At 36.4% G+C, this 17,937-nt stretch overlaps 1 protein-coding gene across 1 annotated transcript in view; it reads left to right on the top strand.

Annotated features, from left to right (window-relative positions):
- Positions 1-17,937, top strand: part of LOC103781274 (arf-GAP with SH3 domain, ANK repeat and PH domain-containing protein 1-like) — a gene marked incomplete at both ends in the record, with an annotated part of 63,491 nt that overhangs the window by 25,659 nt on the left and 19,895 nt on the right. The window contains 10 exon segments of the mRNA XM_008948983.1: positions 53-61; positions 656-756; positions 1,176-1,245; positions 3,642-3,729; positions 4,781-4,829; positions 10,139-10,302; positions 11,878-12,011; positions 13,080-13,171; positions 13,958-14,144; positions 16,289-16,374. Of these exon segments, the coding sequence (XP_008947231.1) occupies positions 53-61; positions 656-756; positions 1,176-1,245; positions 3,642-3,729; positions 4,781-4,829; positions 10,139-10,302; positions 11,878-12,011; positions 13,080-13,171; positions 13,958-14,144; positions 16,289-16,374 (980 nt within the window).

The raw sequence follows: 17,937 nt of genomic DNA on the forward strand, positions 1-17,937 counted from the left end.
TAAATTATTTGCTTTCTCTTTCCTCTATTGCTTTTGCCTTTCGTGATCGAAGTCTAGGAGAGTAAGTCAATGTTTTAATGAACTTCTGGGGATTTCTTTTTTTCTGATGTGCTTGTAACAGTTAATCTATTTTATCTAAATGTTTTACTAGATCAGGCCAAAAGTTATTTCAGTTGACTTCATTCACTAAAACTAATGAATTCTATTCAGATTTTTAATTGGATTTTAAAAATAGTGGTTATTAGCATTTGGTTTCATTTGTTTATACATGTATGTTTCTGTGTATACGCATGCTCTATTCTGCTGCTTTCTTTCTGAAATTTTATCTTAGTCTTTTACTCTTGGATTATAAGCTTATACAATATTAAATTTAAATATTTTTAAAGTTATTGTTTTGAGATGCATATTTGCATCCATACTGTACTTGAAATGCCTAATTAAGTAATTGAATCTTGAGCATGCAGTGAGTTCAAGATGATGTGATGTGAAAGCAAGCTTTCCCTTGGATGTAAAACATGCATTAGTTCTCTTATTTTAGGATTTATTAATTTATGAAGTTGTGGTAGAGAAAAGCAATTGAGTAAAACAGGCTTAAAGGTTAGGGAAAATTACTGTGGACATCAAGAAACGTTAATGGCGTTTTCCATGTTTTTAGGATTCACAGAGCAGGCAAGGAGGATATAGTATGCATCAGCTCCAAGGGAATAAGGAATATGGCAGTGAGAAGAAAGGTTACCTTCTAAAGAAGAGCGATGGGTATGTTCTGGAAGCACATAATACAAAATGAGAACTAGTACCATCTTCCTGCACGGATTTTCATTGTTTTCTGCTGTGGGTGCTTAAGGCACATTCTCCTAATGCGTGTGCCACAAGTACTCAAGAATTTCATGGCTCAAATCAGAACACAGATATGAATTTAATTAGTTAATACAAAAAAAATGACAAGCAATCATTTAAAAAAAAAAAAAAAGAAAAAGACAGCTATTGTCTTTCTAAGTCTCTAAAAGGTTACTAAGACCTGTCATAAACCTCCAAGTTGCTTTTGGTGAGGCATTTAGTAAGATTTGACTGCATCTCTTTGTTTCTCAAGGCTAATCTCATAATATTAATGGGATTAACGTGTTTGGAAATCATGTCTAGTTATTGACTTTATTGTTGTTGATATCTTAACGTAGGTTAAGGAAAGTGTGGCAAAGAAGAAAGTGTACTGTTAAAAATGGGATTCTTACCATATCACATGCAACGGTAAGTTATTTTTATACCTTTTTATTAAAATAATAAATTAGTGGAACCCTTTCCTAGGTAATCTGTTGGTCTTAGTCTGCCTTTATGAAGAAAATGCCACTTCTGCTACCAACTGTTGAAGTTCTGTGAATTATCAAAAGTTGGAGACTGATTTATGGAAGGATTTTTATACTACGTTAACTCTTTTTTTCCTAGTTGTCTGCTGCTGACCACTAGTGGAAACAGTGGTTCAGGTGAAATGGAGCAGTGTCCCTGTTCTTACTATGCTCTTGAGATATGGGATGTGGTTATCATGATGTATGTTTATTCAAAACAAAGTGTTTGCATCAGAGCAACAGATCCTGTAGACTTGTCTCTTGTGTCTCTGGAGAGCTAGTCAGTGTAGTCAGAGGAATCTGGGTAGATTTGAACAGACATCTTGTTACAAGCTCAGTTCTGGCTGCTGACTGTACTGGTTGACCAATAACTAGCTCATACACTGATGTTTGTATTACAGATGGGTTTTTTGCTACAAAGGATGTTAACTATTTAAAACATTTTAATATCTGCCCATTCATTTTGTAAAAAAATTAAAATTGTTGAACTAATGAGAGTGTACAAGTGAGAATAAAGGCTGGTTTGAAATTAATTTCAAAACCTTCAGTGGTCTGTATGAAGTGAACTCTTCTTTAGTCTTCTAAAATATTTCTTTATTTTTTTTCCCACTGCTGTAGTTTATAACAGTTGATTTAATACTTAAACGTATTTATTGACAGTTCAATAAGAAAATGGCAAATATATTGAACAGAATTTTCAACTAATACTTCAACTACTTTTGCTTGTAAGGGTTGTCAGGTTATATCTGGGAAGCATATAATTTGCAACTTGGGAAGTGTTTGGTATGAGATGTTATTGATAGAACCTGAGAGATGCGTGAATGTGTTAATATTTTGCATGCTTTCAACTAAATGGGAAATTTTGCAAAATATTATTCATAGTGAGTTCTGGGAATCTGGCATCTGTCTGAAGTATCTTTCAAGGAATGCAAAGTCATGATGGAGGCAGTCCTGAAACTGTCTGGTGGCAGTAGGACACAAATGTGTTGCAAATAAGAGTAACTCCTGTTACTCTTGTTAAAGGGGCTGGTCCCATTTCATCACCCCATTTTACCCTTTGCCCCAAATTCCACTGATGGCCATGAGTATCAGTGTCTGAAGTTAACTACCTATCTTAAGCAAGTTAAAGGGAATTCACTACATTTTGTACTGGAGTCTTGGTTTGTTTTTTTTGTTTTTAATGACTAGGAAGGTATCCTTGCCTCCTCTGAGGAGTCACTTAGTCTAATTATTTATGGCTAGGTTAGTAATGATCCAGTTATCACCACTTAAAAAAACCAGTATATTTTATAGCTCAGGACTTGCCTATTCAGAATTGTTTGAACTGCACTATTTTTTGTAGTTCTCCTTTTCTTGTATGACTCTGGGTAAAGCACTCCATTTGCTCTTTCTGTTGCAGTGCCAGAAGGAAAGTAATTTTATTGTTTTCAGTGTTGAAAAGTTCAGATTGTGACAGTCTATTCAAGACTAAAATTTGAAAACTGATATTCCAGTCCAATATGTACTCCAAGGAATTGTTGTTCCTTAAATGTCAAAAATATTGTGTTGCTGAGCTTGTGCCAGCAAACATTTAACAATGTGGGAAATGCACTTTGAGATTTATTTGTTTGCTGGGTTTGCATTACTTTTATATTTGTTTTACAATTTCTAACATTAACAGCTTCCAAAACTCAGTTCAAAAGTATTTACTGATAATTGACATTTCATGTTCAGTTTATATCTGCAGCTGTAGTAACTTTTATTGAGTATCTCTGTAGTTTCTGATAAACCTTTATAAATCCCAAATATTTCAAAGACATGTTTAGTTATCATGTCTTAAGTAACTTAATTATAGCAGAGACTATTAGTAGCTGTATGTATTCCAAGTTCTGAAACTCCGGATCTCCAGCTTTCCACTTCCTTTTTAAAGTTTTAGTGTTATCTTTGATTTATTTAAAATGAGTGGGAAACTGGAACATGGACATGCTGTAAAGAAAACTTCCATAATGATTTTACTATTGTGAAGTGGAAATACAATTAAAAACTTAAGTGTTAGCATATTCTAAATTTGGGCTTATTCCTTTCATCCCTTTCAAATAGGCAGGAGGAGTTGCCATGAGGATTTTTATTTTGTTTAGATTTAGCAGCCTCTTGATTCTGACAGACCAAGTCACACAGACTCATGCTGATGTCAAAGTGTTTTGAAGGTGTACATGTGTGCGTGCCCATGCTTTAAATTTACATCATACATGTCCCCTCCTCAGAAAGGAGAAATAATCCGAAATCAAGACATTTTTAAAGTAAAACAAATTTTCTTTTTAGTCCAACAGGCAACCAGCTAAACTGAATTTATTGACCTGCCAAGTGAAGCCAAATGCTGAAGATAAGAAGTCTTTTGATCTAATATCACGTATGTAGCAACTTTAGTGCCATCTTGCATGATGTGGGGTTTCTAAAAGTCATTACAAGATCCTTTGAGTGAAAAATAAGGCTACAGTTCAGAATTCAGATCTGTGTCCAGATACATTGCAATGCCTCACAAGTGCTCAGATCACTCTAGTTTTGAAGGTGGGTTGAATGGACAAATGAATAAAGAGCCTCTTTTTTGTGTGTGGCATAAGTACTGCTCATTTGTGACAAGCCATGAAAAGCAGCATATGTGCTGTTCTCCTCAGTTCAGAGAGATGTTTAACAGCTTAGTGGAACATTCATAACCTATATCCACCAGGAAATGGAAAAAAAGACCTTCAGCCTCATCTTGGTTTTCCTTCATTATCTCTTCTGCTTTTTGAGAGAGGCTGAAGGCATCAAGGAGAACCCAGTTCCTCTTGTTCCCCTCCTTCTGAAACATGCTTCTTTTTGTCTAAAATCAGCAGTGACTTGTCTTCTCAGCATTAAAGCTCCTGTGATTTCCCTTCTTCCCCTTTTGATCTTGAATAGCAGGTATTTGTATCCAATCTGATTCTAAAACGCCTTTGAAATCCATGAGTCAACTTACTCTTTTCAGTCTTTACATATATAGTATGAAACCAACATTCAAAACCTTTGAATGTGGGGGATAATACACGGTTCAGGTCTCATCCTTTGGTTACTAAAAGTTTCTTAATGCAGAGGGATAAGTATACAATAGAAACAAATTCATTTTGCCCTTTTCTGCTAGTTATGTTTCAGATCTGACATCAGAAGGGCAAAATTTGATTGATAAGCTTGTTTTTCTTAATATTTCTAAACATAAGTCTTTTAAGATACATACATTTGATGTAAATAAAAATTCACAATTGGATCTTTCTGTGTTTACTTTTAGGTTTGTTCTCCATAGTTATGACTAAATCAGTAATATTGCTGATTAAGAGCAGTTGCTTTTAAAGGCTTCGGTGGCCAGATAGGTTTTAGTAATAAATATGTAGATATTTAGAAAGTTACCACATGCCAAATGAAAAAGATGTATTTATTTATTTCAGATAACAGAACATACCACTTTCAAGCAGAAGATGAACAGGAATACGTAGCGTAAGAATGTTTACATTTTTTCAAGTCTGTTTTGCCAGTAGAGGTGTATAAAATCACGTGTGGAAGCAGTTGTTGTTTTCTCAGTAAATGCAGAAGTAGTGCCTAGTGTCTGTTTTTTCTGCTGTTGTGACTCTATAAATGTAAACTAATCTGTGCCACGCCACAGGGCTCTTTGAAAACCTTGTAACATTTAAACCAAAACCAGAATATAAACCCAACCCAACCAACCAACAACCCATTCAGGTTATTAGGGTTCAAATGAAATACTTTTAAATTCTTAAATCTTCTGTGTCAGCCCTCTTTTGCAGTTCCTACTTTTCCTCCTGATCCTACTTTTTCCCTCATATTAAAAATAATAAATAGATAAAAGATCTCCATGTAACACATTGAAAATATTAACAGGTTATGTATATTTTCTACCGTACACCTAGAAATAAACAACAAAGCAGATCTCTTTGAGATCTCTCTACTCCAGAATCCAGTAACTTGCATCATTAATGCATGTCTCCAGCCAGATTATTTACTTTTTTCTTGTCTTGACAACCATGTACCATTTCTTTTCACTCCTGAATGTTGCTCTTGGTGCCATCAAACATGTGCTGTGTGGAACATCACAATCTTAGGCTCATCACTTGGCAATTCTAGGAATAGAGTTACTAGTGAAGAGGGCCTGAGCCTTCCAGGCTGCCTCCTTCCTCAGCACTGTTTTGCTCTTTTGTTACATGCCCAGATTCTAATGGTAGACTGTGTTGCTCCACGTGTATTTTAAAGGTACGGGGAATGTTTGTAGGGTAGTTCAGTTGTTCCATCATGTTGGGAGGCAGTGGCATTGACAGTTCAATGTTGGAAGGCATGAATGATATAGGAAGGCTGGAGAGTTCTTTGTCATGCAGCCGTTTCCTTCCAGGGTCTTCCCCAGCTTTATGTTGGCTTGTAGAGTACTGACTTAATGGTCATGCTTACTGTGTTCCCTCTGGAACTTAATTGTTCCAGCAAGGTTCTTAATCAAGAAGAAAATAACTCTTATTTCTGATCAGTAATGCACTGGATGAGTCAGAAGTTTTTGTGTCTCTGCCATAAATTAGTTTTTGCTACATTTGTTGGTTTAAAAGGTAAAGTTTTTTGGGTTTGGTTCTTTTTTTTATTGGTCTTAACACATGAGGAAGGGGGAGAATACCTTAGTAGGTTAATTCTTATGAATGGTAGATCAATAAATTTAGTTCAGTTGGATGCCTCTTGGACTGTTTTGGAATTCAGGCCAGTTTTATTTCTCATTAGAACTATAGTTCCCATTTATTTACCACTGAAGTCTTGTCACTTTAAAGCCTAGTGGCTAAGAAAATTACTTGTACTGGAATATTTTTATGTTGCTGCAAGTATAAGAAGTTTCATGTAGCTTGAAACATTATTTGCATCCAAGTGCTGGAATACATGTAGACAAACTAATAGTTGCTAACTCTATTTTGCCTGTATTGGCACTGTAATCCACCAACAAAAAGGTATTGTAGTGCCACTCAGGCAAGTGTTGTGTTTCAGAAGATCACATGTGACCCAAGTGATGATGTGTACCTCAAGATGCACATGGAAACTTACTTTCTTTTTTCTTTAGGAAAATTTCTGCAATATCTTTAGTTAATTGAAGCTCATGAACCAGTTTGTTACTGTTAATGTGTTGATGAAAAACCACAATATAACCAAATGTTCTGTTTTTCTTGTGCAGCCACTGAACAGGTCCTAAACAGCTTTATTATCTAAGGTGTCATACAAACAGCATCCTTAGGCTTCCAACCTTACTGATTTAAGAGTGTTCTGCAGGAACTATGGATGTAGCTCCTCAGTTGTCATACTCTTGTTCCAATTTCCACTTGACTTGTCTGTGTGCCTCTGTCTTGACTTCCTTCTCCATCTTGTGTTTTGTCCACCCAGTTTTAGTGCTGCTTCTGTTCTGTCTCGTATTGTTTGTGCACCAATTGAAAAAGAAACACATAAACAGATATTCAAAAGGCTTTCCTTCCAGACTTAAGTCTAAAGAAAAAAGCAAGATGCATTTCTTTATGGTCTGGTTTTAACCGACCTGGGACACATCTTCCTAATGATCACTTTAAATTGCTTTGATAAATAGCTCCTGAAACTACTTAATAATTTTAAAAAGCAGATAGTTTAACATACAACTCACTGAAGCCTATGTTCTGTTATAGGCTTATTACTGATTCCCCTCAAATATTTCCTTTAGTTCAGTACATTTCTTGATTTTCATCCAGCCAGCTGTCTGTTGACCTTTAATTACTGCTTGGCTGTCCTTCAAATTTCTCAGTGGATTATGAGTTTCTCTAGTGGATGAAGTACAGTGTATGGGGGCGGGGGAAGTGTGTCAGTGTAGGTGTGTGTATACATATATATTTATAAGTATCATATATGAAACAGCTTCAGCTCTCTAAATTAACCAGATTATTTGTAACATATACAATAACAGATGCTTTCTACTTTTTGTTAGTTGTGGATAGAGCCAAACATAGTCCAGACATGTGCTTTTAAGTTTTTTTCTATCCTCTTTTTGAAGGTCAAGAGTATATCCATTTCCATAGGAAATCCCTGGATTATAAAAGAGCTAGATTCAGAAATTTTGTTATGACGTAACACACATCTAACTTTAGTCTAGTGTTCAGCAGCAGTCTTCACGCATTTTTTACTTTGGGAGAAATTGATGGGAAAGCCTTGATGCTATCTGTTGCTTTTTCTGTAGAAAGAAATCGTTCCTATATATTTGAAAAATATTATACTTTTCTTCTGTTTATACATTTAGCTGGAAAAAACAATGTTGCAATAGCAATTTTCAGAAGATACTGAGAAATTTTTATTGCAAACCAAAAAAACCCTATTAGACTCATTGTTACTGTAGGGGAGCTTTTATTGATTTAGAAATACTGAAAAAAAAAATGACAGGAATATGGGTGATAGTCTAGTTCACCTGAGATGAATGATTACTTCTGCCTCCTTGATTGGATCCAGAAGTCACCCATGATGCCAGATTTTTATTTAGCCTCCTGAGTTTCCTAAAAAATGGGCATCTCCAGCAATCCAAATGCCTTAAAGGATTATAAGAAACTGCAGAAATCCAGAAAAAAAAAATGTAATATAAGATCGGTCAACCTGTCTTATTGTATTAGAAGACAAAGCAGTTCTGTAAGACTTGAGTAACTTTAAAATTATTTGAAAGAACACTTAATTATTACCAGAAGCTTTTTGACTGTTAGTGTGACACTGATGGTATTATAAAATAAAGGGGGGGGAAATACTAGTACAGATAAGAAAAATAAAAATAGCAATCATAAGTCAGTTGGCTGTTGACATTGAATTAATATATTTACTGTCTTGAAGTGTTTATTCTTGAGAGCATAGCCTGCCAGGAAGTCCTGGTGACCCAATGGGAACTTCTTGTGTATAAAGCACCAGTCATTAAGAATGTGTCTGCTACTGTGCTTGTGTTGAATGGGCCCTGGTGCTGATGTCTGGGAAGAGCTGACTCTGGGGTGTCTCCTGCTCTGACAGTCTCACAGGTGACACCCATGACATGCAGCCTGGGACAGAGGGTTCCTTCTAACTGAGGAAATGCAACCAAACTAAGTTATTGCTCTTAGAAACTCCTAATATGGAAGGAAATCTGTATTAAACTAACAGCTGGCTCAGTCATGTTGTGTTTATTTTAATTGCATCTAATAATTTTTTAATTGTTACTGCATAGTTGAGTTTTATTCAAATTCTGCCTTTTTAACAAACTAATCAAATTGTAACCCTGAAAGAAATTGTCAACAAATGTCAGAATAAATGTTGTCTGTCTGATTTTAATGATTATTTAACTCTGTGTGTTTAACCAAAAGTTACTGTAATATTAGAAGCAAGAAAATGCTGCCTCTTTTTAATAACACTGGATTTCATCAGAAAAATTGCAGAAGAATGCCATCTAGTGTGGGTTTTTATATGTTATCATAGAACTAGAGACAGATATCTTAATGTAAACATACTGTGTTTAGCATGTAAACTATGGAGCAAATTTGTTTTCAGATCTTTTATTTTTAAGGTTGATTTTTCAATAATTTTTGAAGTATTTTCTTTCAAGTACAAGTTCCCAGATTATTCTTTGCCTGTAAACAATTTAAAACCCATATGTTTATGAAGTATATAATCTAAAGTGCCCATATACCAGTTCTATTGCAAGATTATATACATACATTTCCCTCTGAAAGCCTTTAAACTTTATTTTTGCATTCTTATTTCAGTGAGAAATTATGACTTCCAGTCTGAAATTCTTAGTTTGTTTAGATGACTGTAGCCATTTTAGCACATTTCAGAAGATTTTTGTTTGGAGATAATTTGGATATTGTAAACAGGAGGACTCTGCCAATTTAAAACACTGATGTGTAAAAAAATGTGTATTTGAAATATATCTAAAACTGTCTAAAAGCACTATACCTGGGAAGATTTTTTTTTAACTGGCTCTATTTCTACATTAGGTAACACTGCATCTGCAAGATGCTTGTCCTTAGTATAACTTCTTTCCTCTCTTTACTTCTACTTGTAGGGCAGCAGCCACTGAGAGGATTTTTTGTTTGCTTTTAATTAAAACGTCATCATGGAGAAAAAAAAAAAAAAGTTGCATAGTGGTTGGGAGGAACTAGTGCCTGAAAATATGATTAAAGAGTCTTGATTTGTTGCAGTCAGCAGTTGCTCTTGAAATTTTCCAATTTCTATGAATACTGTTACTCTCCTGCCATCTCCTCTTCCCTGCCCTGCTTGTTGCCCTGGCAGTTTTCATTAGTTTGGACATTACAGTGCACTGGGACCTGCGTTTTGAGACATCAACACATTCCAAAGTGTGCCTACTGTCTGCTCTATGAAGAGAGTGGTGCACGCTGGAGGAAGTAGTGGTTATAATTTTCCCCTTGAAAAATAGGATAGACTTCAGGAAGATCTTGGGGACCTACTTTTAAAGCAGTTAAATTTACAGGAGCTTAATCTCACCCTTTCTCTTCCACAGCTTCTGGTTGTTTGAGGAACCTGAGAACTGTACTGCCTTGGCTTTATTGTTTACCAGAGGGACTTCAGAATTAAGACTCTTTGCCTTTTCTCATTCTTCCTTACCTTTTCTCAGATCTTTCTGTCTTCCACTTTTTCCCCACTCTGTCTGTCCCACAAGACAATCCTTCCCTACGTTCCCACTAATATTTTGTTCCTGCCAAGCTGTCTACAGTTTATAGATTAACTTGTATTTGCAAATGCAGGTCTTCATTAAGGTCTTTATCTTGTGCTAGATGGATATCAGTATTGACTAACAGCAAAGAAGAAGCATTAAATATGGCATTCCGTGGAGAGCAGAGCACAGGGGAAAACAGTTTAGAGGATCTGACAAAAGCCATTATTGATGACATACAGAGATTACCCGGAAATGAAGTCTGTTGTGATTGTGGCTCACCAGGTATCTCACTTTGTTAATGTCATCAACTTCTTGTTGGGAGCAAAATAATTTCTTTAAAGAAGTGTTTGTAGAGTGCAAACTAATTTTCTAAGTGATGCGTTGATCAGTCTTCAACCTGTTTTTAAAAGAACAAATATGACTTTTGTACGTTAGTTCCATTTAATTCACTAAAATATTTTTGTGTGTTGTCTGTGCTTACTTCCAGCAGTTCAAGCCCCTCTGGAGTTTGAACTGTTCTTGTTGCACTGTCTCTAGATGCTTGTTGCACTTGAATGGAAGTTGCTTGGCATCACTGATCCTGTGCATGCTACTAAGTAGAAGTGAGTAATGCTTAGACAATGATTGTGGAAAAAATTGACCTGGCCTGGATCTTCCTCTGAGGTTTTATCTTGGCATGAGACTACTGGAGTTGCAGGATCAAAAATATTCAGAAGTGGAATGAGTAGTCTTGTACAAAGAATGAGACCCAGAGTTGGAATCCTATCAGATTGTATCTCCAGAAGTACAGAGTCACAGGGCAGCTGTATGTCACTCAGAGCCTGAGAAGAGTCAGCTTGCCACAGAAGTGCTGAATCAATCTGGTAGCTGGCAGATGTTACAGCCTTCACGTCTAAAGAGACACTTCAAGAAGCTGCCATTCATTTGGGACTGAGTAGATAGTATGTGTCTTGAAGATGCTCACTGACACAAAACTGATCCAAATAAGAAATACCTAGATAAATACCAAGAAATACCAAGTGGAATATACTCATGTCAGATTCTCATGCTGGAATTCGTTCATTCAATTATTTCATCATGTAAAACCTACAGAAACTTCAGATTACTGTTCTCATCCATCTTTAAATTTGAAGTGAAGTTTTAAGCTTTGTTGTGTCTGCACCCCAGCTTGCTGCTTTAAAATTCTTGACTAAATGCTTTATTGGTTAGTGTTTAAGATCAAGGAAGAGATTGATTTGAAGACGTGTATCTGTACAAAATATGGAGCATTTTCTTTTCCTTAAAAACTGGTCTTGCTTCTTATGTAGCTTAAATAGCATAAGATCTATTTGAACATTACATGCAGATCTCCTTGACAGCATTTTTTTTTTCCTGGACTAGCCAGTGTGCCTTAAATGTTCTACAATATACTATTGTTTTACATATTGGAAAATGCTATGGTTAGTCTTTTATGAAGAAAGACTATTTGAAATTTAAGAAGTAAAGATTAAAACTTCAGTGGTTGCCAGCAGTAGAATTTAGGAGATCTGTTCCTTTTAAAAACAGGAAACAAAAGCCTTACTTTCTACAAGAAATAAATCCTAAATGTATTCAAATACAGTCATTCAGTATGGATTTTTATGTCTAAATTCAGTGCCTTCGGGAATGCTCCTAAATCTGAAAAACTTAATTCTGTTGGTAACAATTTGTGGCTAAATTCACACTGCAATTTGGAGAAAAGTATGGAATATTCTTAGTTTATTTCTATTTGTTAAACCTTTAAATGAGGAATCATTTCAGAATACACTGGGATCTCTTAACACCATTGAAAACCTTTCCTTGGACTTTGATTAAATATTCTGCTTTTCAATTCTACAGATCCAACATGGCTGTCAACCAATTTGGGCATTTTAACCTGCATTGAGTGTTCTGGAATACACAGAGAAATGGGTGTCCATATTTCTCGAATCCAGTCTTTGGAATTAGACAAATTAGGAACGTCTGAACTCTTGGTAAGTTTCTTTCATTTGGATTATTTATTTTTTTTTTTAGGCAAATGCTGACCTACATATATTAAACGTTCAGGTGTATAATTTACAGCTAATTTTTTTCAAGATACAGATTTTGCACAATGTCTTCTCCTTATTTTTGTATGTATCTTGTACCCTGTGGGAGGGTTTTTACTGTTAGGTAATGTTGATGCTTTTGACCACTTGTTACTTCTCATAGTCCTGAGGTTTTTCAGAACAAATATTGCCATCCATTGTGATGAGTGCCATCAGAATGTTGTGTGTTATTAGTTCATCTTGACCCTAAATCAGAACAGTGTAGAATCTCATGTGATTAAAAAACTGAAAGTGAATGTAACTTGACAAGTGAGAATGACCATTGCTAATATTGACAGAAAAATGTTGGATGAATCTTTTAATTTGATGCAAGAAACCCTGTAACATTGAAGGAAAAAAAAAAATACAAACAAAAAGCCCCCACCCTGTTACAGGAAGTTTATCTCCCCAGCTATGTTTGGCCTGTGAGAAGACATTTGTTACATAAATACTGTATGGAAAAATGGAGAGAAGCTAGAAGGCAATTCTGGCAATGTTAAACAAGTTGAACATTAGCCCTAGTACTCTTTTTTATATCTTCAGTTGTTCTCAAAGTTACTATTCATTTAAATCGAATTTTATTAAGCATGACTATGAAGTAGTTCTGAGCATCTTTCCAAAAAATAGCTTCCTTCCAGCATATTAGCACCATTTCAGTGTTCATGGCTACTAGTTCCTATTTTTTTTTTTTTTTATATTAAAGGCAAATAGTTCTGAAATACAAATAATTAGCTGTGACTGTGAAGCCTATTGTACAAATTATGGGATGACAGATTCACACTTGAAAATAAGTTTTAATTGCTTTATATATAAATCTAATCATCATGCTTTAATTTTTCAATCCTGTGATTTCCACCTTTTATTAATAGTGAGGAGAATGCACATTTGTGGTCCAGTTTTTAGGTTGCTGTTAGACTCAAAAAAAAGCCCACATATATATTTGTTGTTTGTTTGTTTGTTTTTTTCTTTTTGCAGCTGGCCAAGAATGTAGGAAATACTAGTTTTAATGATATTATGGAAGGGAATTTGCCTAGTCCTTCACCTAAACCCAGTCCATCAAGTGATATGTAAGTTTTGAATCTTTAATTTCTTTAAGTTTACTGTGGAATAAATATATATGTGAAGCAAAATGTCTTAAACAGTAGCCAAGCTGGAGAAGGGCTAGGATGACAGAAGATGAGGTTTTTACTCTGTGGATTTTCTTGATGTGTAGTCACATTTTAACTGCCCTACCTTCTCAGTGGGGAAAACTTCCAAGTTTAGTTTCCAAGATTCATTATTTTCAGTCTTGCATGGTTTTGAATTTTGTAGCACACCTTCCATGATGAACACAGTTGGACTAAATGAGGCTACCTTAGGTACTGTCTGGAGATGGTGATGGGCTTTTTCTTCTCCCTGGCACAGGCATGGCACAGGCATTGCACAGAGAGCATAACAGATGTGGGTTTGCAAAAGAAGACCTTTAAACCTATTATGCTATTTTATAGATTAATTGATATTTTTTCTGTTATCCTGTTTTTTAGCATGCTTTTCATGCTTATCCTGTTTTTAATGTGTAAATATGTTTCCATGAGAAATCACACTTCAGGCTTTGTTTTTAATTTGATCCTAGATCCTGGGGTCAGAGAAATTTTTGTATGTAATGAGAAGGCAGGATAAAACTGAATAAGTACCTTCGTTTGGGCTCATTTGCAAGAAAGACATGCATTCTAATAATTAATAACACCATCTCTATCTGTTAGCTCTTCTCTTTCCTTCTCGGCTCCTAAGCTAGGCAAGGTGATTTTAAATTTAAATCATTGACCCATTTTCCTTAAAATTTCTAAACCAAGCTCCATTTTCACACCCCACAGGACTGCACGTAAAGAATTTATCACTGCTAAATATGTAGATCATAAGTTCTCTAGGAAGACTTGTGCATCTGCAGCAGCTAAGCTGAATGAATTACTTGAGGCTGTCAAATCCAGGGATTTACTTGCACTAATTCAAGTCTATGCAGAGGGGGTAGAGCTGATGGAGCCACTGTTGGAGCCTGGACAGGTAAGCTTCTCAGGTAAACAAAGCAGAGTGTTTTAAATACTGTGTGTTTGTAAAGTATCCAGGACCCTGGGCTGCTACTTTATATGCTAAAACAAGCAGTACAACAAATGAGAATGGTGGGGGTTCAGTTTTCTCAGTGTGCATCCTTGTGGGGAGGGAAAGATGATTGCATCTGTTGTCCTCAGTTGGTCTGGAGGAATGTGAAAGACAGTAGCCACATTCTACCCTGTTCTAGGTGCAACTACAGTGTGTCACAAAGGACCTGCTCTGCAGAATGTTTCTTTTAGGAAAAGGCACAGGGGGGGGCCTTGACTTATTGAGCCATGGTTGCCTGATACCACAGACAGTATCATATCTGCTTTTAAAGTAGCTGCTGAAGTAACATTATTGACTGTCCGTAAGTCTCTGTATGAGGGAAGAGTACATCTGGTGCCTTCACAGCTTCTGATGAAACATTTACAGAAGTACAATCTCTTTCATCCAGGAAGGGGAGATATTTATTCTTGTAATAATGTTCTGAATATTTCTTATTCCTTCTGAAGTCAGTAGCATTTTTTTTTTAAAATCAGTCCAGGTTTACCTCAAGTATCCATGTAGAAATGTTGCTCAAGAGCAACATAACCTGTTTTTATACATAACTGATGCTGTGTAACCATGTGGTCAGCAATGTTTTCTCCCATTTTTCAACTCAACTTGGAGAGATCTCAGAGAATATTTTCAACAAGTTCTGTGAAGACAGCTACCTTGGCAAAGGACAGAGTGCCTGTCTGTATTGAGTGGAGGGAGCAAGTTCAATATAGAATTAGCACTTGCTGTAGCAGAGAGTGCTTATCATGGAAACACATTACAGATTCTCTAACTACAAGGTGAACTTCCTGTATTTGTCAGCTGTAGCAGTCAACAAACACAGAATTAGCTCCATAGCATTTCTCAGCTATTGCAGTCTGCAATACCTGGGAAGGTATGAACACCCACTGAAATGTAGTCTGCAGTTAGGACATTTGCAGCAGCATTCTCCACTGTAAGTTCACTGATTATTAGTAAAGTTGTATTTTTTATAAAGCTGTGACTTTAAATGTGTGTCTTGTAATGCACTTCTTTTGTTAAATTGCCTTTTATGATCAATAGGAGTTAAGGAAATCTGGTTTTAGCTTAATTTCTCATGCACCTTTTGAACTGAATTAAAACAGCACTTATATTTTCATTTAAAACCATTAATGCACTTGTTATACATATAAAAAAGTGAAGTGTGATTAATTTGACATTGAACAAGGAGAAGTCCTATATCTGGGCAGGAATGTATGCTGGGAACCACCCAGCTGGAAAGCAGCTTTGCAGAAAAAGGCCTGGGGGTCCTGGTGAATGCCAAGCTGAACATGAGCCAGCAGTGTGCCCGTGTGGCAGAGGAGGCTGATGGTATCCCAGGCTGCACTGGACACAGTACTGCCAGCAGGTCAAGGGGTGGGGTCCTTCCTTCCTGTGGACTGCACACTGGTGAGGCCACAGCTGGAGTGCTGGCTGCAGTTCTGGGCTCCCCAGTGCAGGAGGCTTGCACATACTGGAGAGAGTGCAGTGAAAGGCCACAGAGATGTTTGAGAGCCTGGGGCACCTGGTGTATGAGGAAAGGCTGGGGGATGTGGATGTTCAACCTGCAAAGATGACAGAGACAGGCTCTTTGCAGTGGTGCTCAGTGAACAGGACCAGAGACAGTGGGCACAGACTGAAGCACAGGAGGTTCTCCTGAACATCAGGAAGCAATATTTTTAATGCTTCTTTTTGCTTGGTGCTCACCAAGGTGTCATGAAGCAACAAGTACTGCAGACTCAGTCAGTATTCCTTGACAGAATCCCTTTTAGTTACTTGTAGCCAAAATGGTTAAAGGCTTCTCAGGGTTGTTCCATCCAGCTATGAAAAAACAAAGACTTTTTTTGAGAAGGCTGTGGTCTCAGAAACTCTGATGAAGCACATGGTGTCTTTTAGAGGTCAGAAAGGCAGGAACTGTTTTCATCATAATTGCCTAATAATATTTTTCTGCTGAAAGACTTGCTGTAAGAGAGTGAGTGACATACATATCAGTAAGTCTGATATTGTAAGCTTTGCAAAAATAAACCACAGAAATCTAACTTACGTTTACCTGTGTTTAGGAGCCGGGTGAAACAGCACTTCACTTAGCAGTCCGGACTGCTGACCAAACCTCTCTCCATCTGGTTGACTTCCTTGTACAAAACTGGTATGAAATGCTCATTTGTCATTAAACTGTGCATGAAGGATTTAGATGTTCAGAGCTATCCTTGCAGTGCTTTGGACAGTGTTTGTTCATCACTTACAATTGTGGTCCCTAGATACGTTTCGAAAGACCGTAATTTAATAATTTTGAGTTGACCTTTGTGCTCCTAATGAGTAGAGAGAGGGAAAGCATAGGATAAAAATATGCAAAACAATTATATAAATATAGGATGAAAGGAAAAAATATGTAAAGCAAAAGAGAGGATTGAGTTAGAACACAAAACAGTACAAAACAATGCAGACAAATAGTTCAGGTAAAGGAGGGATGGCAGCAAACGTTCCAAATACAGGACACACGCAGAGAAGCTGTAAGAGTAGAAAACAGGGATCTTTCTCAGAAAGTTATTAACAGAAACAAGATTGACTTTGAAGAAAGTGTTGTAGTCATCAATAAACTCCATAAAAGCTATTGAGAGCATAAACCTCTTTACTGGTAATTTTCACCATCTACTTTATTGGCTGAACTATTCTTTCTTGTCAAGAGATGTGTTCATAGAAGTGAAAAACCATAATGAAAACATTTAAAAAAAAAAATCTCATGGTGTAGTGGTACAACATTATTCCTTACATGTTTCACAATGAAAGTAATGATGAAATGAGATCAATTCCAGTCCACTTCTACAGTATGCTATTAAGTGGAAGAAGGAGCAGTCACTTGCTGTGTCAGGGGGTGGTTTTTGCAGGAGGATGAGAGAGGACGGTTGGGGGAACACAAGAAGACTCATCACAGCTTGCTTGAGCTGGTGGGAGGGACCCTTGAGGATTCTTTTAATTTTTGTTTTTCCCTCAGCACAGCAAGTCATACCTGTTGTTGAAAAGCAGTTAGTGAATACTTCTTGTCCCTTCCCTCCTCCAATAGTTCATGGAGCTTTGCATACAGGGAGTGTTAGAAAGTTTGGTCTGGTAACAGCATAGACTTGAGTCTGTGTTCCTGAACCCATCTCTTGGGCTAGGTGGACTGGCTGTTCAACCTTCACATAAACTTTCTTCTACCACTACTTCTTGTTAAATGGAGTGTTGACTATAGTAGGAGTGTTATTAAAGTAAAAATAAAAAAAATAATAAGCTACAAATATTTGCAGACTGTTTGAGATCATCATTTGAAAAATGCTTTAGAAGTCCAAATTGTTATTTTAAGCATTATTAAAGGATTTGTTATTTTGGATGGTTATTGAAAATGATTTTGTTCAGTTATGAAGCTTGTGTGTTTCTTCAGACAACTCGCATCTTTTCTGTGTTTCTGTCAGCTATCTCTGTTTTGGTCTCAATTTCAAATTCAAGAGCTTCTGTACAACCATCTGGGCTCTGCACTTACTGCTCAGTATGGGTGATACTGACTGGAAGCAAAGCTGTCATCTTCTGGGCTTCTCTTTTCATTTTTATAGCTCTATTGTATTGATCCAAATAACTTTTTTTCTGAAAAACCTTGTTGTAGGAATTGAAAACTGAAGGAATTAGAGTTTTTAAGAGCCCTGTGAACCTCTTGGCACAGCTTGTCTTTCCCTCA

Source organism: Merops nubicus, unplaced genomic scaffold (assembly GCF_000691845.1).
Source record: "Merops nubicus isolate BGI_N331 unplaced genomic scaffold, ASM69184v1 scaffold11241, whole genome shotgun sequence".
Classification (NCBI taxonomy): Eukaryota; Metazoa; Chordata; class Aves; order Coraciiformes; family Meropidae; genus Merops; species Merops nubicus.